This window comes from Acomys russatus, chromosome 5 (genome assembly GCF_903995435.1).
Source record: "Acomys russatus chromosome 5, mAcoRus1.1, whole genome shotgun sequence".
Lineage (NCBI taxonomy): Eukaryota > Metazoa > Chordata > Mammalia > Rodentia > Muridae > Acomys > Acomys russatus.
Window position 1 is genome coordinate 64,733,181 of NC_067141.1, and position 24,417 is coordinate 64,757,597.

Sequence of the window (24,417 nt, forward strand, 5' to 3'; positions counted from 1 at the left end):
CACAGTCACTCCAGTTCTTGGGGATCCAGAGCTCCCTCGGGCATCAGGCACGTGCACGATAGACACACGCATGTATAGAAAGCATGAGTACATGACGTGCATCAACTTGACATAAGCCAGAGTTATCTGAAAAGGGGGATCCTCAATTGAGAATGCTTTCATAAGATCTGGGCCCTTATCGCTGTGAGTTCAAGGCCAGCCTGCTCTACAAAGCTACTCCAGGAGAGCCAAGGCTACACAGAGACCCTGTCTTGAAAAACATACACACACACACACACACACACACACACACACACGCGCCCATGTCTTTAATCCCACACTCAGGGAGAGTCAGATCTCTGAGTTCAAGGCCAGCCTGCTCTACAAAGTGAGTCCAAGACAACCAGAACTACACAGAGAAAACAAAAAACAAAACAAAACAAAAAACAAGCAATGGCTGACACACAGACCAGAGCTTAAGTTTTTTCCTGACAGTCTGGCCAATCACACCAGTGTTCAAAGCACAATTATGGAAGCAATCCAAGCAATATTAACCAACTAGTGGAGCAACGTAAGTGGAAACATGGCAATGCGTGGGGTCATCTGTAGACATCTGGCTAAGCAGGAATCAGGATGAGCTGGGACCTTCGTCCTATGTGGTGGCTCATGCCTGCAACCCCAGCACAAGAACGAAGGTTCAAACATGAGGGAAGGTGACATCTGGAAACATGCAGATGTATATATGCATTATATATATTTATGTGCATATATATTCATAGGTATGTATTTCCTTTAGTTTTCCAAATTCACATTCATGTTGAATTGGAGTGGTAAGTTTTCCATTTTCCAGAATTGGAATAAAATACATTTATGGCAAAGGAAAAAAAAAAAAAAGACAGCTGCCGTGGCACGTCCAGTCTTTAGACAGCATCCCATCTTTGCATGTGTCCTCTCAGGTCACGGAAGGAGATTCACTTAGGGGCTACAGCCAGATGGATTTCCAACCTGAGTCTTGGTCATGTGCCAAGGCATGGCCAGATTTGAAAAGACAAGCAAGCACTTTCCTAGGATTTTAAAGTGCTCTAGACAAGTTATCCAGACAGAGGGGCATTTGTAGGGTGGGAAGATAAAGAAGCCAAGACACAGGCTGGGCATGGTGGCACACGCCTGTAGTCCCAGCACTCAGGGAGGCAGAGGCAGGCAGATCTCTGTGAGTTCAAGGCAAGCCTGGTCTACAAATAGAGTCCAGGACAGCCAAGGCTATGCAGAGAAACCCTGTCTCGAAAAACCAAAAAAAGAAAGAAAGAAAGAAAAGAGGCCGGGCCGGGTGTGGTGGCACACGCCTTTAATCCCAGCACTCGGGAGGCAGAGGCAGGTGGATCACTGTGAGTTCGAGGCCAGCCTGATCTACAAAGTGAGTCCAGGATGGCCAAGGCTACACAGAGAAACCCTGTCTTGAAAAACACACACACAAAAAAAAAAAAAGAAAAGAAAAGAAAAGAGGCCGGGCATGGTGGCACATGCCTGTAATCCCAGCACTTGAGAGGCAGAGGCAGGTGGATCGCTGTGAGTTCGAGGCCAGCCTGGTCTACACAGTGAGTCTAGGACAGCCAAAGCTACACAGAGAAACCATGTCTCATAAAACAAAACAAAAAAACAAAAAAACAAAAAAAAAGAAGAAAAAAAAAGAAAAGAAGAAGAAGAAGAAGTCAAGACACCAGGCTGTGCATAGCCATGTGTTTTATTGAATCTGGTCTTATTTTACAAAATATATAGAAGAGCCCAAAATGCAAAGCAGTCAACAATGTCTGACAGGATGCAGGGCTCTGTGGGGCCTTCCCCTCAGACTCTAGCTGACTGGGAAGGTGAGCCAAAGGAGACAAGCAGGTGTTCAGAGGGGGCAGCAGCATGGCAGGGTGCTTACAATAAGGTTGGACCTGGATCCTATGGTCCCTGCCCTCTAGGTGAGCTCAGAGGCATCTCTGGGTAGACTAAATAGAAGGAGGGGGTCCCCTAGGGAACCCGAGGGCACTGTGGGAGCTGGGCAAAGATTCTAATAAATGCACCCCCACATTGGGTTCAGACATAGTACCCGCCTTTCTCCTCCCATTCCCCTAAGGAAGCCACTAGGAGAAGTGGTAGAGCCAAGTTCAAGGAAATCCCTGACTCCATCAAAACAGGTGACAGGCCAGAGGGCACCATCCAGGACACCCCCAACTCATGGTCCCCTGGCTACCACTCCCACCATACCAGCAAGGAGGAGGGAGAGGGTTCAGGGATGAACACCTGGATCCCAGGCTCTCCTAAGACACTGAGACGTGTATGGTGAATTTCTGGGACATTGCTAAAGACATAAGGCCTTCTGGAAAAGTCTGGAAGCTCATGGTCTGCTGGCCCTGGACAGCAGACTCCTGGGAACCTGGCAGTGACAGTCCCTCCTCAGCTCTCATAATCTGCCCAGGCTTTCTGTTTTGCCACTTCAGCCAATTCTTAGGACCTAACTACTGGCTCAGGGCCACTATTTTTCTGCTTCCTTGTCCCCCTCCCACAGGGCCCTCAAAGGCTAAGCTGACAAGCAAGCCCAGGACAGGGTATGTTCTCTGAGAAGGGAGTCTTGAGGGAAATCTACGAGGTCAGGGACGGGGAAAGCACCATAGCAGGAGGACGGTCTGTCTAATGTGGTTTCCTAAGTGGGGTTGGGAGGTGGAGAGCCATTCAGTCTCGACCCCAGGGGTGTCCTCAGTATTGGGTATCAGGTGAGAAGGGGGTGAGAGCTGTCGGGAGTGGGACCCAGCCCCCCAAACCCCAGGTATAGTCTGCCCGCTCTTGCCATTTAGCCCCAGGGATCTGCACTACCGAAGCCCCCGGGACCTTGAATCCCTACAGCCCCAGGGAACGTGTAGCTGAGGACAGACCTGCAGAGAGAAGGATCTAGACTAGGACTAGAGCACGGTCACCCCCGGAAGCACTGATCCCTCTCCCTGGGGGGCTTAGATGACATTATCAAAGAGTTGCATGGACCTCATGATGTTCTCGTCCTGTGGTCACGGCAGCGTGAGGTCACGGCAGCGTGAGGAAGGCAGATGAGAGAGAGGGGAAGGGAAAAGCTTGTCAGACACAGAGAAAGACACTGAATCAAAGATGGGGACCCTCAGAGGTTAAGGAGGAGAATACCTAGGGGGAGTCTGAGGTGGGGAGGGGGTTAATGTCCTGGTCATGAAAGGGCAGGATGCGGAGGTGGGTGTGAGGGAGTGGGTGGGTGCGTGGGGTTGACATAAAGTTGAGAAGAGACTTTCTCCGTTCACTGACTGAAGTCTAGAGTTCAGACCAGGAGACTGTAGAGAGTGCAGCCATACCTGTTGACAAGACTCAAGGAATTCTTCAATGGTCACCACGCCATCCTTGTTTCTGTCCATCTTCTGCAAGAAGGGGGGGTCAGGTAGGGAGAACAAGGGAGACAACGGGGAGCAAGACACTTGGGTAAGTGCCCTGTTGGGCCTTGGTCTCCTTCCCCCATCCCCCCTCCCTGGCCCCCTCCCCTCCCTCCCCCTCCCCTCCTCCCTCCCCCTCCCCCTTTTCCCCCCCTCCCCAGCCTACCCAGCCCCAGGCACCTGGAAGAAGCTCTCCACGTGCTCTCTCGGGGCCTCCTCCCGGAGCGCAGGGTACGTGTACTTGCCCATCATGTCATAGATGGACTTCACGATGTCAAGCATTTCCTGGAAGGCCAAACGAGTTTTGTTTGTTTTTTTGGTTTTTTTTTTTTTTTTTGTTTTTTGAGACAGGGTTTCTCTGTGTAGTCTTGGCTGTCCTGGACTCGCTTTGTAGACCAGGCTGGCCTCTAACTCACAGCGATCCGCCTGCCTCTGCCTCCTGAGTGCTGGGATTAAAGGCGTGCACCACCACGTCCGGCTCCAAACGAATTTTGTAAGCTCTCAAGAGCCTCTAGCTTCCAAGCTTATGGGCCTAGGGCCAAGGACAGGCCTCACCCCTCACGGGTGACAACATACAATCCCTTCCCACCACCCCACCCCGCATCCCGCACCCCCTCCCCCTTGTCCCCCCCCCCCAGTGGCCCTGCACCTCCTTTGTGATACAGCCATCCCTGTTGAGATCATATAAGTTGAAGGCCCAGTTGAGCCTATCGTCTATGGTTCCCCGAAGAATCACCGACAAACCAGCCACAAAGTCCTGGATGGAGGTGGAGAAAACATTGCCAACCCGCTCTTTAGGTTTGGCATGGAAATCTTGGGCCCCTGAAGCCCAAGGAAACAGGCTTGTTTGACCCATTTCTCTTAGCTCACCTCAAAACTGACAGAGCCGTCATGGTTGGTGTCGAAGGCGTTGAAGAGAAAAGTAGCATAGGTGCTGGAGTCTGTGGATGAGTTTGGGACAGGAACTTCGTCTTCCATCGGGGTACTCATTTCTCTACAGGTTTCCCGGCCCACATTTTCTCAGCTTTCCCAGACCTCCAGAACCCTCTTTCTACCTCAGCCTAGGGACGGACAGCTGCCGCCCCATCAGTGTCTGTCTCCTTACCTCCTTGGGGAAAGAACTGAGAATAAATCTGCTTGAAGTTCTCCTCGTTGACAATTCCGCTGGGGCATTCCTGGGTGGGGAAAACAAGTCTGAGCAGAGACAGGAATCCTTCATGCTTTCTACTCACCACCCTTGGGCCAGAGACTCCCAGGAGGAAAAATCGTCTTGACCCTGAGTTCTGGGAACGACTGGCAAGCAGCCTTCTTCCCCGGGTACAAGTAACCTTGAACTAAACCATCACAAAGCCAGCATGCCACCCCAAGGGATCTGAAACCTCAGGCTAAGAAGTCAGGTCTGCCAGCCCTATCTCCCACCTCAAAGCACCCAGGCCATGCTTTCCCAGTAATTCCAGATCAGCCAGGCCTCTCATGTTCAGCCCTTGCTTGCCAAATTGGCTACACCCTCCACTCACGTTTTTGAAGCCTCGGTACAGGACCTGCAACTCTTTGCGCGTGAACTTGGTTTGTTCCTGGAGCTGCTCCAGACCCTCAGGCCGGTGACACACCGTAGACAGTTCAAACTCATCCTCCACGCTGTCTGCGGGGAGTGGTAGCAGGATAGCCTTGCCTCAGGTCAGGCCTCTGAGATCACTTGGGTAATATCCAAGTAACTAACCCACCCCCTCCCCCAACCCCCTTCTCCCTTGTCCCATCTTCCACACCGGAGGACAGCTTGCCAGACTCAGCTGAGAAGGTTGAAGGGAAAAAGACACTCACTGGTCAGCTTAGAGGTCTGTTGGAGGCTAAGGTTATGCCTAGCTCCAAAGCCAGAGGTACTGCCTCAAAACTGGCCCCTGGCCCTTGGTGGGGGACAGACTCTTTTCAGTAAAGGGATAGAGTGGGACACAGGCACCTTTCTTGACCCCCGCCCCCCCGCAAGCCTGAGAGAGCCCACGTCCAACAGGATCCCATCAAGCCCCGCCCATCCCAGCCATGCCCCAGCCATGCTCCGCCCAGCTCCAGCCAATCTTCATCCAGACCCCAATCCTGACTCCACCCTCAATCCCACCCTATCTCCCAACGTCCAGCCCCCAGGCAAGTACCCCCATTCCCGCCCCAACCAGGAGAGTAAGTCACCTGGGTCCAGCGGGCGGGGTCTGTGGGGGCGGAGGGAGGCTGGGGCAGCTAATGCTGAAGGGAGCGAATTGTCACCGAGAAGGCGCCAGAAGACCCGGCAGACACTCCCCTGGCCCCACGCTCACAGGAAATCTCACAGACTTGAGTGTTCCAACACACAAACCCCAGGCCCACAGCAAAGACACACACACAGTGAACACAGACATCCGTGATGAAGTGGGCTCCTCACCCCTTCTTTTTCGGAGCAAAGCAACTTTAGGTGCTCAAATAGCTACCGACTTGGCCTTAAGGGCTTTTCTAAGGTGGGCAAGGCTCAGCTGAAGAAATGGAGCCTGTAGACGAAAGGAAGTCACTCAGTTGGCGGCCACTCAGTTGAGGATCAGGCTGGGACAGAAAAATCCCAGTACCCTGACATCCGGGAAGGCAGGCTCTAAGCTCTACACTTGTACCCTGTTGGACATAGGTGACACACATTCCAAAGCAGGAGGGAGGTCCCAGAGTTGAGACCAACCTCACCAGCTAAGCCACCCCACCACTGGCCGTGCTTACATGACTCAGGCTTTAGGCCTGGTCCGTCTGCCATTTTGCAGGTCAAGGATGCCCACGGGTATTCATGATCTGGCCATACATTCCTGTTTGCAGTCACACCCCTTAACACTCAGACCCAGCCGGTTCCTACCCCAAGTCCCATACTACACACACACACACACACACACACACACACACACACGCCCCACCCCCGGAAGCATAGGAGAGGCACTTGCTTTCACTGACTGAGGGCAGGGCTTGGGGCCCGCAGCACGGCAGCAGCTTGAGGAAACGCTGCTTCAGGGCTTTTTTAGTGGGCCCTGGAGGGTGGCCTGGGAAGAGAGAAAGACCCCAGGAAGGCACATTAACTCCCACTGCCCCTCCACCAATCACAGATCAATACTGGCTGGTGGGGGGGGGGGGCAGATAGGAAATGAATGGGGCCATGTGGCTAGATGGGCAGGACAGCAGGGACCAGGTTCCCTATTGGGTCTCACAGATGTGGAAAATCATATAATGAGAAATGGCTGGCAAGAGTGAGGCAGCCTCAATGTCTACTAACTGTTAACGCCATTCCTCAGGGTAATGTCTAAGAGATTGCCTGGATAGGATTCTGTCTCTATCACTGTTCTCTCCCTCCCCCCCTCTCTGATACACACACACACACACACACACACACACATACACACACACACATACATCCACACATCCATACTCACACACACAGAGGTATGTTGTATAGTAACAATTTAAAGTGACATATAGATGATAGCAACACTTGATGGCCTAAGTGTGTTGCAAACACACCAAACATATGCCTTTGCCTAATACTATAATATATATAAATATGACTAGAGTAAAACATGATTACACATATGGAAACCCATAGAGACTATCTCATGTACAGCAGGATCACAGAAAATGCAAAAGGGCCCTCAGACATCATAACACTATGTATGAAGGGTCTTAAGACACATACCAAAGCTATTATGACTTATCAATGGCATTATGACCTAGAACTCAGTGAAAGTTAATATCCATTGTTAACTAGACTGGATTTAGAACCATCTAGAAAGCCAGGCACTGGTGGAAGACATCTTTGATCCCAGTGCTCAGGAGGCAGAGGCAGAGACAAGGCAGATCTCTGTAAGTTCAATGACAGCCTGGTTTACAGAGCAAGTTCCAGGACAGCTAGGGCTACACAGAGAAAGCCTGTCTTGAAAAACAAACAAGTAGCTGGGTGTGGTGGTGCACGCCTTTAATCCCAGCACTCAGGAGACAGAGGCAGGTGGATTGCTGTGAGTTCGAGGCCAGCCTGGTCTACAAAGTGAGTCCAGAACAGCCAGGGCTACACAGAGAAACCCTGACTTGAAAAAGCCAAAAAAAAAAAAAGAAAAACAAACAAGCAACAACAAGAATCACCTAGGAGACACACCTCTGGACAGTTAACTGAGGAGGAAAGAACCACCCTGAATGTGAGTGGCACCGTCCCATGTGGCGGGGTTCCCGACTGAACAAAAAGGGAAGAAAGAGAAGGTGGGCTAAGTACCAGTCATAATTTCTCTGTTCCCTGACTATGAATGTACCTTACTAACATGATGGACAATACCTATAAACTGTCTCCCAAAATAAACCCTTAAGTTTCTTTGGCCAGCAAGAAGTAACTGGTACAGAAAATGGGTACCAGGAGTGGGGGGTTGTTGCTATCACAGATCTGAATGAGTGGCTTCTTGTAGGCCTTCAGAGAATGTCTGTGAGAGAAACAGTTTGAAGCCATGGAACAGAGAGGACCTAACGCACTATACATAGAGTTTAGTGGGCCAGTTTGTTGAGGCTGTGGAAGACAATGCCAACAGAAATGTAGACAGTGGGACTCAAGACATAGCTCAGTGAAAGAGCACTTGCCCTTGAGAGGGCATTACATGAGCCTGTGAAGGTGAAGCCTATGCTGCACTGGGGCCCTGTGGATGCCGGGGATGCCAGAGCTATGGAAAATCTATCAAGGAAGCATAGGTATTAAGTACAGTAGACCCATAAGAGACAATATGTGTGGTGGCATGGTGGCGAATGTCTTTACTCCCAGCACTCAGGAGGCAGAGGCAAGAGGATCACTGCGAGTTAGAGGCCAACCTGGTCTACAAGTGAGTTTAGGACAGTCAAGACTATGCAGAGAAACCCTGTCTCAAAAAACACAGAAAAACAAACAAACAAAAGAGAGACAATATGTGTGCTACAAGAAACAATTAGAAGGACTACCCAAGATTTACTTATTTACTTGTGCCCAGATAATGCCACCAAGACCCCCCAGTACCAAACATGGCACTGTAGAACTTGCTGTTTGCTTTGTTGGGTTTGAATCTTGCTTTGGTCCAACTTTTCCTGGCCTGCCCTAATTCATTCCTCTTTTTTTTTTTTTTTTTTTTTTTTTTTTTGCATCATTCCTCTTTTAAAAGGAGAACAATTGCTGTGGACCATTTTGTATTGGAATCTCATATCTTTTTACTTTTCTGGGGCTCACAGTTAAGAGATTGCCTTGAGTCTCAAAAGACTCTAAGTTTTGGACAAACTTAGAACTGACTCTAGGAAATCAGGGCTGGAGAGATGGCTCAATGGTTAAAAGTACTGTCTGCTCTTCCAAAGGACCTGGGTTTAATTCCCAGCACCCACATGACAGCTCACAACTGCCTATAACTCCAGTTCCAAGGGGTCTCACACCCTCACACCAATGCACATAAAATAAAATAATTTTAAAAACAAGATTCTAGGAAATCTTGGGCCAAGGAAGAGGCTCAGTGGGTAGAAGTATCAGCTATGTAAGCCTAATGAACTGAGTTCAGTCTCTAGAACCCAGATTAAAAAGTGGAATGCAGCGGCACACATTTGCAATCCCAGGGCCCCTCTGTGAGATGGGAGGCAGAGACAGAATAATCACCCAGAAGTCCACAGGCCTAATAGCCTGGAGTATACAACATAGCAGAAGAAACCAGAGAAACCCTCACTCAATAGTGAGAACAGACTCCTGAAGGGTGACCTCTGACCTTCACATCATGGCATGTGTATACACACACTAAAAAAAAAGGGAGGGGGGAACTCATACAAACTAAACACATTTTGCATTATGAGATAACCATGAGCTATTGAAGACCAGGGATGGAATGCCATGGTTCAGTGTGATGTATTTGACCTTTGAGTTGACAAAGGGATAGACTTATGATGGCCAGGTTTACAATCACCTAGGAGACACACATTTGTGTCTATGACGCGATTTGAATGAGAATGGTCCCCAGAGGCTCCTATGTTTGAATACTTGGCCCCCCAACTTGTGGAACTGTTTGGGAAGGATTAGGAGGTGTGGCCTTGTTGGAGGAGGTGTGTCACTAGGGGTGGTAGGCTTGGAGGTTTCAAAAACTCACACTAGGCCTGATTGCTTTCTGTCTCTGTCTCTGTCTCTGTCTCTGTCTCTGTCTCTGTCTCTGCCTGCTGCCTGTGGGTCAGGATGTAGAGCTGTCATCTACTGCTCCAGTGCCATGCTTGTCTGCTTCCCACCAGGATCAAGCCTCCACTTAAGTGCTTCTCTTCACCTGATGTCTCCTCATAGCAAAAGAAACAAAGTGTCTTTGAGGAAGTTTCTGGATTGGTTTACCCGAGGAGGGAATTCCCACCATTAATGTGGGCAGTAACATCACACGAGCTAGGAGCACAGGCTGAATTAAAAGTTAAACAGGAGAAACTGAGCTAAGCATCTACATTTATTTCTGTTTTCTGACTGAGGAGGATACAGTGTGACCAGTTGCTTCAAGTTCCTGCTGCCACAGCTAAAGACAGTTCACCACAATGGCTTCCCAATATGGTGAACTATACATTCAATCATGCCTTCCCTGTTACAGTAGCCTATATAGTCAAACCTTGAGCCAAAGTAATCCCCTCCCCCCACCTTTTAAAAAGAGATTTATTTATTTATTTGTTTATTATTTATTATGTATACAATGTTCTGCCTGCATGTATGCCTGCCACCAGAAGAGGGCACCAGATCTCATTGTAGATGGTTGTGAGCCACCATGTAGTTGCTGGGAATTGAACTCAGGACCTCAGGAAGAGCAGACAGTGCTCTCTTAACCTTTGAGCCATCTCTCCAGCCTGCCCTCCTTTTAAATATTTATTATTGCAGGGGGGACTGGTGTCCTCTTCTAGCTGCAGGCACACATGCAGGCCAGAGGAGGGCACTGGATCTCGTTATAGATGGTTGTGAGCCATCATGGGGTTTCTGGGAATTGAACTCAGGACCTGTGGAAGAGCAGATGGTGCTCTTAACCTCTGACCTATCCCTCCAGCCCTAAGACCTTCTCTTAAGTTCCTTTTGTCAGGCATGTTGCCATAGCAATGAGAAAAGTAACTAATACAGTCCCCATATATATTGCACCTACAACCTAAGACTATACTTCATCCATAAAAGCTTAATTTGTCTGGGCACATCCGCTTTTCTCTCTTGAAATCCCTCACTCCACAGCACCCTCAACTTCCCTTCAGAGGAACAAGAGCCCTCGTTCCTGTTAGCCAACTCATCTATGCCGAAAGCCGCCACTTTCTGTTTTGCTTTGTTTTGTTTTTTCAAGTCTAGGCTGTCCTGGACTCACTTTGTAGACCAGGCTGGCCTCAAACTCACAGCAATCTGCCTGCCTCTGCGTCCAGAACGCTAGGATTAAAGGCCTGCGCCACCGTGCCCGGCTACTTTCTGAGTCCTTTATCATATGACCAGCTCTTTAAGGGTGAAATAAATAGCAGACTTTCACACAGTAACAGACCTTAGAGAGCTGAGTGTGATGGCTTATGCCCATAATTCTAGCACTTGGGAGGCTCAAGGCTAGCCCAGTGATTGTGTCCCACTCATTGTGTCCCCAGGGGACCCTTAACTCTATTACATGTGTTTCACAGCTGCATTTACCTACAGATAACAGGACCACATCCACTGGCTTGGTCCGCTGACTAGGGTTGACGTCATGCCTAGTGGGGCCAACTTCCTTTAGTTTTGTTACCCTCTGTCACTGCCCTCTATGACACTCTGTCCTCTCAAACCAGGCTCTACCCACAGGGCCAGCCCTTGTTCCAAGTGTATGTGTGTGTGTGTGTGTGTGACTGACTATAAGGTTACAGTCTTCTCCCCTCCAACCCATTCTATCTCACCCCTGCAGCTACTGAAAGGTAGGAGGGAGGCATCAGGCCAGGCAGGGATCGACGGTGGCCTGGCCCTTGGCCCAGGCCTCCATTAGCCTAGACTCTGGTTTCCCGAAGCCAGATTATACCCAGGGCCTCTGATGGTGGTGTCAGTCACTCAGGTGGCGGTGGCTCTCTCCTGCTCATCCACCTTGCATGCTCCCCTGTGTCTCCTGCTTTTGTATTCTCCTAAGAGGCTGCCTTGCATCTTCTGTGATGCAGGGGTTTTCCAGATGGGCCTCTGCTCACCACCACAGTCTCAAAGAGACGGTGAGTTAGAGGCAGATGCTTGTTTTCTACAGCTGTTTCTGCCTCAATAGCCGCAGCAGGTCGATGGCAGGTGCTCTTGCTGAGCCCAGAACAGGCAACTCCTAGATTTTGCTCTTGCCACTGGCTTCCTTAACACCTTTCCAGTTCTCCCAAGTGTCCAACCTGCAGCCTCCTCATTTGTCATGATCCTTTCCTTTCTGTAATACCATTGGGCAATAGTGTGCCACAGAGCTACAAGATTCTTGCTGGGAAGAAGCGGGGGTGGGGGTGGAAGGGGCGCAACTCTGGGCAGGTGGAGCAAATGTGTTCTCTTGTGCATCGCCAATGCTAGTCTCCTACGGAAGCCGGAAGCCCTACAGACCATCTTGACCTTACTTCAACGAGTCTGGGGGGGGGGGGGTGAAGGGGTTTAGCTACCCCAGGCCCTGATCTGACCCACTCTTGATCCCCAGCCTGGGCAGAGCCATAGTCGTGTTGGTCACAATGTTCCCGCTCTTGCGTCCCTGAATCCACTCCCACCTTATGCCTCAGTCTGGTCCTGTGGGAATGCGAGAACAGTTACACACCCAACCTACTACCCAAGGAGGCTGAGCCATGCGTCCTGCCCAGCCCGGGACCAGTCACATCCACTACCTCACAAAGCCACAACTCTTGTCACTTGGACATACGCAGTCACATCTGTCACACCCACAAGCTTACACACCTTGCCTTCTCTTACACCTGAACACAGAGGGCCCCCCATGTCTCACACGCTGAATTTATACATCCCAGAAAAATCTACCCATAAGTACCAAGTCCTGGAGTCACACATCTGGCTCCAAAAGGGACTTACTCTGCTGTTACCTCAGGTTTTCTTCTGTACTCTAGACATTGTATGGCCAGGTTCTCACCATCCTCTCCGTACGCCTCTCCTGTCCTTTCACACTTCCCAGAGACACCCTGCTTCCCAGATGCCACCCTCGCCTCCCTCAGACAAACACCTTAGAGACACCTTTATCTCCCATAAATCCTGTTCTCAGGATAACTTGTCACTTCTCCAAGAGGCCCTTCCCCTGCTCGACCCTGCCCCCAGACACGAAGATAGAAGATAGAGCACCCCAGTCCCCAAATAGTGACTCCGATATGCCCAGATACCTGGGTTACCTTCCAAGGAGACAGGCTCAAAGAGGCCAAACTGCTCCAGAACCTTGACAAAAAGAACCAGGACCACAAGTACAGCCACCATCTCCAGCCCTTCCAGGGTCATGGCAGTCCTGGGGGCATAGCCCCCACGTACTGACACTCAGATGGAGCACATTGCCCCACACCACTTCCCCCTCAGAGTCCCCTGTCTGAGAAAGACTGAGTAAAGACCGCCCTGCAGTCTCCGGCTGCCCCGGGTCTCCTCCCTTCCCCTCTCTCCCCGCCTCTGCCCCACACACCTCCCAGCCACAGCCTCCTCCGCCCTTTTCTTTTCTTCGGGCCACTTCAGCCTTTGGACCGGCACATTCTCCTCAGGATCTTTCGGTGTGAGGAGATGGGCTTAGAAGAGGGAGGCAGTGACCTACTCCAATTGAGAAGAGCTTCCCCTGACGCTGTGTGTCACAGGGAGGAGAGGGACAGTGAGAGGAGCTGTGCTTAGAAGGCAGGTAGCAAGGTAGGATGCGATGTGTGTGTGTGTGTGTGTGTGTGTGTGTGTGTATGTGTAAGAAACAATGACCTGCACCTGGGTAAGTAATACATGGGTAAGAATAATACAATATGAGTTCTGGGTTTGTCAGTATGTGAGCATGTATGTCCCCTGCTATGTGTGTCTGTGTTCACGTGTGATAGTGCACATGTCACAAAGGCATGCTTGGGTGTCTATGGGATGTGTGTGTGAATATGTGTGGGGATTTCTGAGTGTATGGGGTGAAGTGTGTGCTTTAGAAGGCTCCTGGGCTGGGATCTGAAGCTGGGTAGGCATGGCTGTGCTGTGTAACTGGGAAATGGGGCTATGGTTATATTAATATACTGATATAGAGCTGAGTGTGAGTGTCAGGGGAAGGGAAGACAAGTGACCTCTCCTGTCAGAAGGACACTAACAGCATCGATCGCGGTTGTCATGGAGACGTGAGGCGGGAAGCACTCTCTTCCCACAGGCCACACAGGCAATGAAACTGAGGCCCAAGGGAGGGAGGATTAGGTCTGACCACGGAAGCAGGAGAAAGGCCACTGGCCCCTTCATGACCCTCGAGGAAGGGAACTTACTGAGGCTGCTTTTGGGACTCAGACAACTAAAGCTCCTGAGGGAAGGTGGGGAGGGCTGTGTTTTCTCCTTCTTCAGGCCAGAGCCTGATCTGCAGAAGCCTGCTCCCTCCTTGGGGGAGAAGTCAAGGATAGAAAGGTACCGTGAACTTCCCACGGCTTCATCCCCCACAGCATTTCTGAAGTCTCTCCCTGTCTGGTGTGGGGCAGTGAGTGGGGCTGGGAGGACATCAGCACCTGTGAACCACAAGGCAGGGGCCATCTGTGTGAACACCATTACGGTGGCATTGCAATTGAGCACTTGCTTTTACTAGATGATGCATTATAGCTTACTGACGCTATCAAGCCGATGTTTCTCTATAAATCTTTGACGACATTCCCTTAAGCTAGGGCCAGCGGACGCATACGCATCTTTAACATGAATGCCTCGGCTTCAACCCAGTCTGATCGAGCGGATCTTCTGTGCCTCCCTTCTTGCAAAGCTACCACTTTCGTGGGCGTGGCCTTCTCAGGGCTCCCACTCTGCAGCTCCCAGTTTAGTCTCAGTTGGGCGTGAACCAGTACCTTTGCGCCCCTTGAAGGTCCAATTGCAGTTCTACGAAGCTACCACTGGGGGTCAGTGTCTACCTCATACCTTATCTTATCCTTACGTGTTTACCTGGAAGGTTGGGGGCAAAGATAGTTGTGTTTACTTCAAGTCCTTTGTAGCCCACCTCCCCTGTGTCGTGGCAAGGGAGTCAATTTGTAAGTTGACTGCAGTTTCTCATACCTAACAAGTTATTGCCTGACAGATGAAGACAGTAAATATCCCAGATCTACACACCACCCCTGGCATGCAAAGCCCTTTTATAATTTTTATTTTTACTTTGGGTTTTCGAGACAGGGTTTCTCTGTGTCAAAAAGCCCTTTTACTGTCATTAAGAGAGCCCTTTGTGGGCTGGAGAGATGGCTCAGTGGTTCAGAGCACTGCCTGCTCTTCCAAAGGACCTGGCTTCAATTCTGAGCACCCACATGGCAGCTCACAACTGTCTGTAACTCCAAGATCTGACACTCTCATACTAAGACACTTAAAAAAAAATTAAGAGAGAGAGAGAGAGAGAGAGAGAGAGAGAGAGAGAGAGAGAGAGAGCGAGAGAGCGAGCGAGAGCGAGCGCCCTTTGTTTCAGCCAGTCTGTTTCACTGTCCCACAGACGCAGGCAACTTCGGGCTGTGGTGCCTTATCCTAGAGGTCTCACCCACCCTTTCCAGGCAGCTTCCTTTCCTTCCTTTCAGAGCCTTCAGCCCTTAGCTGACCACCTGCCAGCGGTTCAATTCCTTGAGCTGGGGTAGCACACTCCTGTAATTCCAGCGCTTGGAAAGCGATTGCAGGGCGGTTAGGCATTCAAGGACAGCCTTAGCTGCTAGGGGAGTCTAAGGCCAATCTGGGCTGCATGACAGCATGTGCCGAATCCAGAAAATGTTAACACCTAATTCCATAATCTTAATGGCAGAAACAGAAGAACACAGAGATGGTACCAGGGGCTAAGGTGCCAGAATCCCTGGGTTCAAATCAGTTTGCAACTTGCACTTAACTAGGTGAATTCTGTCTGCCCCCCACATTAAAAAAGTATTATTTGAACTAGGCACAGTGGTGCATGCCTCTAGTCTGAGCACTCAGGAGGCCAAGGTAGGCAGATCTTTGTGAGTTCGAGGCCAGCCTGGTCTACAGTTTGTTCCAGGATAGCCAGGCTACACAGAGAAACCCTGTCTCGAAAACAAGAACAACAAACAGTATTATTTGGGGGAGGAGGTCAGGGAACTGTCACAGCGAACACGTGGAGGTCAGAAGACAGCACACAGGAGTCAGCTCTCTCACCTCAGGTCCCAGGAACAGAAGCAAAGTCTTGAGGCTTGGTGGCCATTTCTGTTACTGGCTGAGCCACTGATGAGTGTGGTTTTTGTTTTCTGCGAGTTTTGTGGTTTTTTGTTTTTGATTCTCAATTTTGGAGACAGGGTTTCTCTATATAGCCTTGGCTGTCCTGGACTCCCTTTGTAGACCAGGCTGGCCTTGAACTCACAGGGTTCCGCCTGCCTCTGCCTCTGGAGTGCTGGGATTAAAGGCATGTGCCACCATGCCCAGCCACCCCTTGATGGATTCTTAACGCGTGTGAGTGTGTGTGTTAGTTTTTCATTTTCTTTCTTTCTTTCTTTCTTTTTTTGTTTTTTTTTTTGTTTTTTTTTTGTTTTTTTTGTTTTTTTTGTTTTTCAAGACAGGGTTTCTCTGTGTAGCCTTGGCTGTCCTGGGCTCATTTTGTAGATCAGACTAGCTTCGAACTCACAGCGATCCACTTGCCTCTGCCTCCTGACTGCTGGGACTAAAGGCATGCGCCACCACCACCACCACCAGGCATCTTTCAGTTTTTCACCTTACAAAGGTTTTGGTGGTGACAAATGAACTAAAACATAAAATAGTTGGTGTTAAATAGGCATTACCACTGTCAATAATACAACATTCCTCCCATAGTCCCTGCAGTTAGTAGCTTACAAAAGTTTTCACATTTGCCACTATGCTATCCTTTACTTTCAGACTGGACTTTTCCTCCGCTTTTAGATTTATTTTATTTTATGTGTATAAGTGTTTTTGCCTGATTGTGTGTATATGCACCACATGCATGCTTGGCGCCTGTGGATAAGAAGGGGTCAGATCCCCTGGAACTGGAGTCACAGATGGTTGTGAACCATCATGGTGCTGGGAACCAAATTCAGATCCTCTGTAAGAATAACTGCTCAGCCGGGCAGTGGTGGCGCATGACTTTAATCCCAACACTGGAGAGGCAGAGGCAGGCAGATCGCTGTGAGTTCGAGACCAGCCTGGTCTGCAAAGCAGGGTAGACAAAGTCTAGGATAGCTAAGGCTACATAGAGAAACCCTGTCTCGAAAAACAAAACAAAATGTTCTATTTGTATGACCACCAGGTGACAAACTGTTCTAAACAGGCTGTTCAATGAGTTATTTAGCAAAAGCTTTCTAGTTGGGAAGTCAGGGGAAATCTAATCTGATTTTGTAGTACTGACGATCAAACCCGGGGCCCTTCACATGCTAGACAATAGTTTAACCTCTGAGTGGCTGGAGACAGGACTCGGCAGTTAACAGCACATACTGCTCCTCCAGACTATCCAGGTTCAGCTCTCACACCCAACAGCTCACCGCCTCCTGTAACACTAGCTCCAGGTGCCCTCTTCTAGCCTCTGCACAACACTGTATACAGACATAATTGAGAAAATAGTTGTACCATTGAACTACAACCCTAACCTTTGAGGTGTTTGTTTGTTTGTTTGTTTGTTTTTAAAGCTACATCCTCAGTCCAGGGTCATCTTGCTGTGTAGCTCAGGGTGGGCCAGGTTCTCTTGCCTCCACCTCCTGGGTGCTGGAATCACAAGAGCCCGTGTGTCCAACTTTAAGCTGAGCACATAGGCTGAGGCATGCAAATCTGGGAGTTTGTGGACAGCCTGTCAGGCTACCCACCCATGGCAATATAGTGAGAACCCATCTATAAATAAATACATACATACATACATACATACATACATACATACATACATACATACAATGCTGGTTCCACATCAATAGTCCACCTTAACAAAAGGGATCAGCATTTGGGACTTTGGCCACAACCTACTGGCTGCCAGCTCTCTCAGCCAACTCTCCAATGCGCTTGGGAGTGTCAAGAAAACAGTGCATGTAGAGTGACAAAACTTAAAAGGGATGGATTTTATAAATGCTAAGCAGAGTATCGGGAGTGAAAGAAGAACTTTTTTTTTCCTTTTGTTTCTGAGACAGGGTTTCACCACGTAGCCTTGGCTGTTCTGGACTACTATGTAGACCAGGCTGGCCTCGAACTCATAGAGATCCACCTGCCTCCGCCTCCCGAGTGCTGGGATTAAAGGCGTGCGCCAACACTGCCTGGCTAAGAAGAACCGTCTTTAATTAAAAAACAACAACAACAACAACAAAAAACAAACAAACAAAAAAGGCATCATATCAATGCTTCCTGCTTTCTGCAGCTGGAGAGACAGACAGACCAACAACCCTGAATCCAACTGACCTGTCCATGTGACTCCTTTTTTCCTTCCTCAGAGATCTTGATCTAGCCTCACACTGACTCCTGGTTCTAAATCAACCAGGCTTCTTGTGGAAGGGTCTGTGGGAAGTGAGAGAACTCTTCTCCAGAATCTTCCTCCTACGAAGACTTCTCGGGTCTTCGAGCCCAATGAGGCAGTGACGTAGACTGGACTTTGTTGTTCCACTGGCTTTAGCTTGTCTCTGCCTTCTGAGAGCTGGGATTAAAGGTAAACTCCTGAATTTTCTTCCCTCCTTTCATTTCTTTTCTTTCTCTTTTTTTGGAGACAGGGTTTTTCTGTGTAGCTTTGGTTATCCTGGAACTCACTCTATAGACCAGGCTTGGCCTCGAACTCATAGAGATCTGCCTGCCTCTGCCTCTTGAGTACTGGGATTAAAGGTGTGCATCACCATGCCTGGCATCCTTTTTCTTTTTAGAGTCAGAATTTCTCTGTTTAACATCCCTGACTGTCCTGGAACTCACTTTGTAGATCAGGTTGGCCTCAGAGATCTGCCTGGCTTTGTTTTCCCCCCACGTGCTAGGATTAAAGGTGTATGCTGCTATGCCTGACGTAAAGACAGGGTCTTTCTTTGTAGCCTTGGCTGGCTTGATACTTAATACGTAGCCTAAGATTGTTTCACACTCACAGCAATCTTCTAGCCTCAGCATCCTGAGTGCTAAGATCACAGGTATGTGCGGCCACACTGGCTATAAAGCTGTTTGTTCGATTTGCTACTGGGGATTGAACCAAAGGCCTTGCCGATTTGAGGTTAATACTCTCTCTCCTACTGAGCCATCCAGCCAGCTCCAGAGGGATCTCTTAATGGAATTGCTTTAGGCAAAGTGAGAACTCAAAGCTAAATCGTTAGGGCACTGGGCTGGTCCTTCGCAGACATCTCAAGTCTCAACAGAGATATACTGCCATCATTCAGCCATTTACTCAAGTCTGGAAAAACAATGCCTTGTAGAGGAACCCACACCCTCTGCCATTTGCTCTCCACTACCACTCTGTCAGCAAAGACCCCACAGCCCCTCTCTCAGCCCCCCAGACCATCCCATCCCCAGCTAATCAAAAAGATACCACAGCCCCCAGCTGCACCAGGTGATTAATGACCTCCCTAGGCGTTGGGGCTATTTTGGGTCCTGGAAGTCATGCCTACAGTGATTGAGAGCTGGCCCTGCCTGGCTCCAGCCATCTGTCACTGGAGACAAGCCCAAGCAGGGGGCTTGGGGGATGCATGCTCCCCAAGAGATTAGTGAGCATGGCTCTCACTGGGCCCCAACTTTCCCCCTCCTGAAGGTACATGGCAAGAAGGAGCCACAGGCCTTGACTGTACTGGGGTGGGGGGGCTCAAGTGGAACCTCATGTAACAAAGCAAAGAACTACAGATCCCGGAATGCCACGGGGCCAGGTTGTTTCAGCTTATCTGAAGCCAGATAAGGAAAAAATTCAGGTTCTGTGGGCCCAAGTAGCCCTAAGGAAACCTAAGTGGAGGTGTGCACACACCCCAACAGCACCAGATGAAAACCCACAATTTGTCCATGATTCCCACAAACTTCATGCCAAGGCACAACTTCTTGAAAGCTAGTTTACTGACTCAGGGTCCTCAAACCAAACCCCAAAGCTTATAAACCCTGCAATCCTAGGGATGTGCAGCCCCAGGATGCACAGCCTTGGAGACACACAACTTAGTGCAAGTGACGTACAACCCCATCAGCACAGAGACAACGCGGTGACAATCTGTGCCACCGAGTTCCATCTGTCTGGTCAGGCATGAACTCACTAGCGAGCTCAGCTTGTTCTAGCTTCAGCTTTTCCTCCCCCCGCCCCCACCCCTTTTGACATGGATAGGTCATTGTAAGACACTCTCCAAAACCCAAGTAATGCAATGCAGGGCTGTACCTCTCCGGAGCTTAGCAGCAAGCTTCTTCCTTCCATCCCTGCCCTGCCCATTTCTTGAGGCTCTTCACCCTTCAGTGAGCAGCCCTACCCTTTGCCGTGTGGTGAGCCCTGATGCCCAAAGCATCCTTTATCTTATCCTGATCCTTCATGAGTGATCCTTAGTCCCTGCTCTACTCCGTCAGAGACCTTGCCCTCATCTTTCCGTTCTCTGTGAGCAGCCCCTCTCTCCACCTCTGCAAGTCTCCAATCTTGAGACACTCAGTTTTAGTGGGGTTCCTAGCCCTCCCTTCCCTTCCTCATACCTGGCGACAGTGACCCAGTCACCAACTGGTAGAGGGACCTTGCTGCCTGCCCCAACGGACTCCGGCACCTGCGGGGGCAGCGGTTCATGGCTGGGCTGAGAACAGTGTCCAAGCTCCGCCTCCAAGGTCCCTGACAGAGGGCGGTGCCGCCCCCATTAGAGTGGGTGGTGCAGAAGGCAAGACTGGCAGGCGGGGTGTTTCAGACCCTGAGCCTCTCATCTGTAGGTTGCTAGCCTCACAAGAGCACCTTGACCTCTGCACCCACCTCAAAGGCAGGGGTGTGGCAGAGGGGGCAGGGCGTTCTCTCCTCAGCTTTCTCTCCAAATGTCTTCTGGAATTCTGGTAAGGAAAAGAGGTACACACGAATTTCGAAAGAAAAGCTGGATGACTGGATGATGAATGACTTTTTTTTTTCCTTAATCGGGTCTTGTCTGGCACTTGCAACATGATTCAGGCTGGTCTCGAACTCATGGCAATCTTGTCTTATCGTCCCAAGTGCTGGGATTACAGATGTGAACCACTACAGCCAGCAGATCTTATTTACCTTTTATTGCTCCATTTCAACCCCTCTTCTGGCTGTCATACCCACCCCCACTTCTATATTAGCATAGGGACGCTACAGGGGTGATAGGACACAGTTGTCATGGCAACTCTCCACACTTCCTGGGCCAATGGGAGAGAAAGCAGGAGGGAGGAAAAAGGACAGTGTATTATCTTGGTGAAGAGGCGGCAGGGCTGCGTGCCTAGTGCTGCCTCCTGGCTCCAAATCCTTTTCAAAACTGTCTGGTGTTGTCTTTCGAGTCTTCGTTCTAAAAAACTCGACCATCTTACGCTGCCTCCCAGCCAACTGCAACAAGCAGAAGCCCCCTCATCCATCAGTCGCTGTTCAAACCCCTTTCTTGGATGTACTGTTGTCAGCAAAGCCCTATGTAAATCCTTCCAGCCTACTAACACTTCAAAATCCCGGGAAAGGCCATACAAGATGTATGCTCCCATTTCTTCTACTGTGTGAGGGAGGGGTAGAGGAGCGAGCCTACATTTAAGAAGAGACAATTACCCCCAAACTGCACACCTTGTCCACTTGATCCTACTGGCAACAGTGCCCTTAAGGAACTAGCTTCGTACTCCGGGCTCTTTAGCCACACGGGGGCGCTCCATACCCAGAAACGATACTTTTATTGCCAAAAGAACAAGATCCTGGACCGAGGCCCTGAGGCATAGCCAGTCAGGACCCAACTCTCTACTCAGCTTACGCTGTTTTTTCTCTGCCTCCCTCCAGATGGGGTCGCTGCTGATCGAGCCTTTCCCCACTGAGTAGCACTGCCCAACAGCCCCACCGGGCTAGTAAGATATGAAGGGGGGGCTGGAGGGGAGCAGTAAGTAAGAAATACTGCTTCCCAACTGTTTTGAGCTTGGGGCAAACCTGGGACAGTCAGGGCGTATCCAAGATGCTCTGAGTCATAACTTTTAAGGCCACTTTTCTGCCAGCCTAATGAACCAAAGATGACAGAGATACAACCTCTTTAACCTGCCCAACTCCAACTGGGGAATCTGGCCTGCATAGGAAAGGGGTGGGCTGGAGCGCGCTTCAGCACCGTGGACAACGACTCCGCTCCGGGCTCCAAACTGCCCACTCCAGTTACAAAGATAAGTCTCTCTTCACAAAGAGGTCCTGGTAGCTCATTTTTCTACTTCTTCAGTCACGTGCGGAGGTCATCAGCGTGGATGCTGATGCTGATGACCAGGAAGTTTTAGGTTTGGGTCCAGCCTGAGCTACATGGTGAGTTTAAGGCCAGGACTATGTAGCAAAACACTATCTCACATAAGTTAATGAAAAATAACCAAGGTGGGCTGGCGGCACATCCCCCTTTAATCCCAGCACTCAGGAGGCAGAGGCAGGCGGATTGCTGTGAGTTCGAGGCCAGCCTGGTCTACAAAGCGAGTCCATGACAGCCAAGGCTACACAGAGAAACCTTGTCTCGAAAAACCAAAATAAATAAATAAATAGCCCAGCAAAGAGGAGGCCAGGTCATTAAAGGGAAGGAGTAGGGCAGAAATCAAACTGTTTGTTTTTGTTTTTCGAGACAGGGTTTCTCTGTGTAGCCTTGGCTGTCCTGGACTCACTTTGCAGACCAGGCTGGCCTTGAACTCACAGCAATCCGCCTGCCTCTGCCTCCCTAGTGCTGGGATTAAAGGCATGCGCCACCATGCCCAGCCAGAAAGCAAACTGTTAATGAGGTTCTGGACCCTGACTACTGCAAAGATCCTAAGTTGATAGTGGGTACAGAAGAGAACGGGAGAGCAGGGCCTCTGGACTCCCATGGGTAAGCATTCTTCACTCCAGGGGTCTTGACATTGAATGAGGGTCTTCCCAAAGGCAGCAGCAGCAGCAGGGACTTGTTCTCAAAGCCTAAGATCCTGGTGCCCTTGCCTGTTTCCCAGGTCTAACCCTGACTCCACTAAGGAAGGGCAAGGATTATTGACTTCCCCACTTGCTCAGCTTTGTTTCTGTCTTAGGAGAGACTTAGGAGCCTCCCCCTCCCTCGTAAGTAGTCTTGCTTGGGGTTCTTAGGTAGCCTGCACAACGAGACACACAAAGACATGTATACTTGTATACAAAGGTGACAGTCATTTACATAAATGCAAGTCTACCTACCAAACTCCAAACTCTACAAGTACACAGATGTACTTGGTCTCCCAGACCCTCCCAAAGTGGGCAGCAAAGGGATTGGGGGGGGGATGAGGGGAGCCTTACTGCACTTTGTAGTTCCATAGCTTCTATCGGTGGCTCTGAAGGACGGAAAGAGAATGAGGTTTGGGTGAAGTTCTAAAAGCATTGCTGGTGTCTGAAGGAGCTTTGCTGTCAAAAATGACCTAAGTAATTATTCTCCTGGTGGGAACTAACAAAAGGCTTTCTACAGGGGCCAGGTGCTGGGGCCACAGGGTGTTTCTGCAAGCTATACTGTTTGGGTGCTGGGTCCTTGAGCTGTCTGCAGACAATGAAGCGGGGAGGGGGAGGTGAGGACGGGACACTAAAGCCCCTCACCAACACCAGGAAGACAGAAGTGAAGAGGACAGAAATGGCATCAACACTCCCTGAGCCCCCACTGCAATATTCACACATGATGGCAGACAGCACCAAATGCTAAAACAACCCATTGCCCACAATCACAAACATAATGAGTGCTCATCCAGGAAGTCTTATAGAGGGACATACCAACATAAAGTGACACCCTCATGTACTCTGGTAATCACATGCCACGTCATACAGAATCATTCAAAGCACATATGCAACACACATGCAGCAGACAAAACAACTTTGCTAGTGCTGCCAGGGTCCTACGGAACCACACTCAAACATCTGGCAAGACCATAAAAGCGCACTGTCCCATGCAATCACATTCGGCCTAGCTGTCATCAAAGCTCAAGGCACATGGCAACTAGCTGTGGGAGGCACACACATACATACACCACACACACACACACACGACAGGTGCGCACGCACCTAACACCTCCCACTCCAGACACACTCTTAGCCCTGTGTTACGCACGCCTACACCTGAGGCCTCTCCACACCTGCCCCACCTGTTCTTCCTCAGCACCCCCCGCCCCCCCCCCCACTTAGGGACCCAAAGCTTTGAAACCCAGGGTCTTGCTGCCCAGACCAGCCTGGGAGGTGCGTGGGAAGGGGGCAGTGTGTGAGTAGAGGCCAAACTAGGGTGAGAGAGGTGGAAGGGTCTAGGGGGATGGAGTCCGCCCACCCTACCAAGGACCCCTGAGCCACCGACTCACCAGTAAGCTGGTCGTAGGAGCCGTCCAGATCTCGGGATTCGGACAAACTCTCCTTTCGGCCTTGGCCCCGCATGGCCCCCGGCGCCCCGCTCCCGTCTGGGCTATGGGAGGGGGCGCCGGGTGGCCGGGATAGGGGGCTCACACGGCGCCCCCTGGCGGCGCAGCGACCTGCCGGGGCTGGAGGTCGGGAGTAGGGGCTGGCAAGGCTTTTGTCTGGGGACGCTTGGGTTTTAGGGCCCACCTCTGGGTCCTGGGGCAGGAGCGGGAGGCTTTAGCGGCAAGTGAGAGCGGAGCGGAAGGCAGAGTGGAGCTGAGAGCTGAGCCGGAGCCCAGCCGCCTCTCCTCCGCCCCCTCCCCGCGGCTGTCACTGCCGCCTCCCCCCTTAGGCGCTGCCCGGATTGGTTCCCCCTACCCCCGCCCCCCCACCCTCTGCAGCTCGGAGGAGGCACTGGGTAAAGGGGTGAACAGGAAAGTGACAGAAGGGAGAATAGCACT

General features: G+C 50.4%; 1 protein-coding gene across 3 annotated transcripts; it reads right to left on the reverse strand.

Annotated features, from left to right (window-relative positions):
- Positions 1 to 2,939: 2,939 nt before the first annotated feature.
- Positions 2,940 to 24,279, reverse strand: Kcnip2 (potassium voltage-gated channel interacting protein 2). 3 transcript variants are annotated; one of them, XM_051146673.1, is made up of 10 exons: positions 23,923 to 24,279; positions 6,356 to 6,451; positions 5,592 to 5,645; positions 4,928 to 5,052; positions 4,516 to 4,585; positions 4,281 to 4,351; positions 4,060 to 4,167; positions 3,591 to 3,695; positions 3,336 to 3,398; positions 2,940 to 3,017 (listed from the first exon to the last, which is right to left on the reverse strand). In XM_051146673.1, the coding sequence occupies exons 1-10, from the start codon at positions 23,993 to 23,995 to the stop codon at positions 2,970 to 2,972; spliced, it is 813 nt and encodes a 270-aa protein (XP_051002630.1). In that variant the 5' UTR covers positions 23,996 to 24,279; the 3' UTR covers positions 2,940 to 2,969. The 3 variants fall into 3 exon arrangements, with proteins under 3 accessions (XP_051002630.1, XP_051002631.1, XP_051002632.1); XM_051146674.1 differs by lacking the exon at positions 5,592 to 5,645; XM_051146675.1 differs by lacking the exons at positions 5,592 to 5,645; positions 6,356 to 6,451 and having other exon boundaries at positions 23,923 to 24,277.
- Between the last annotated feature and the right edge of the window lie 138 nt (positions 24,280 to 24,417).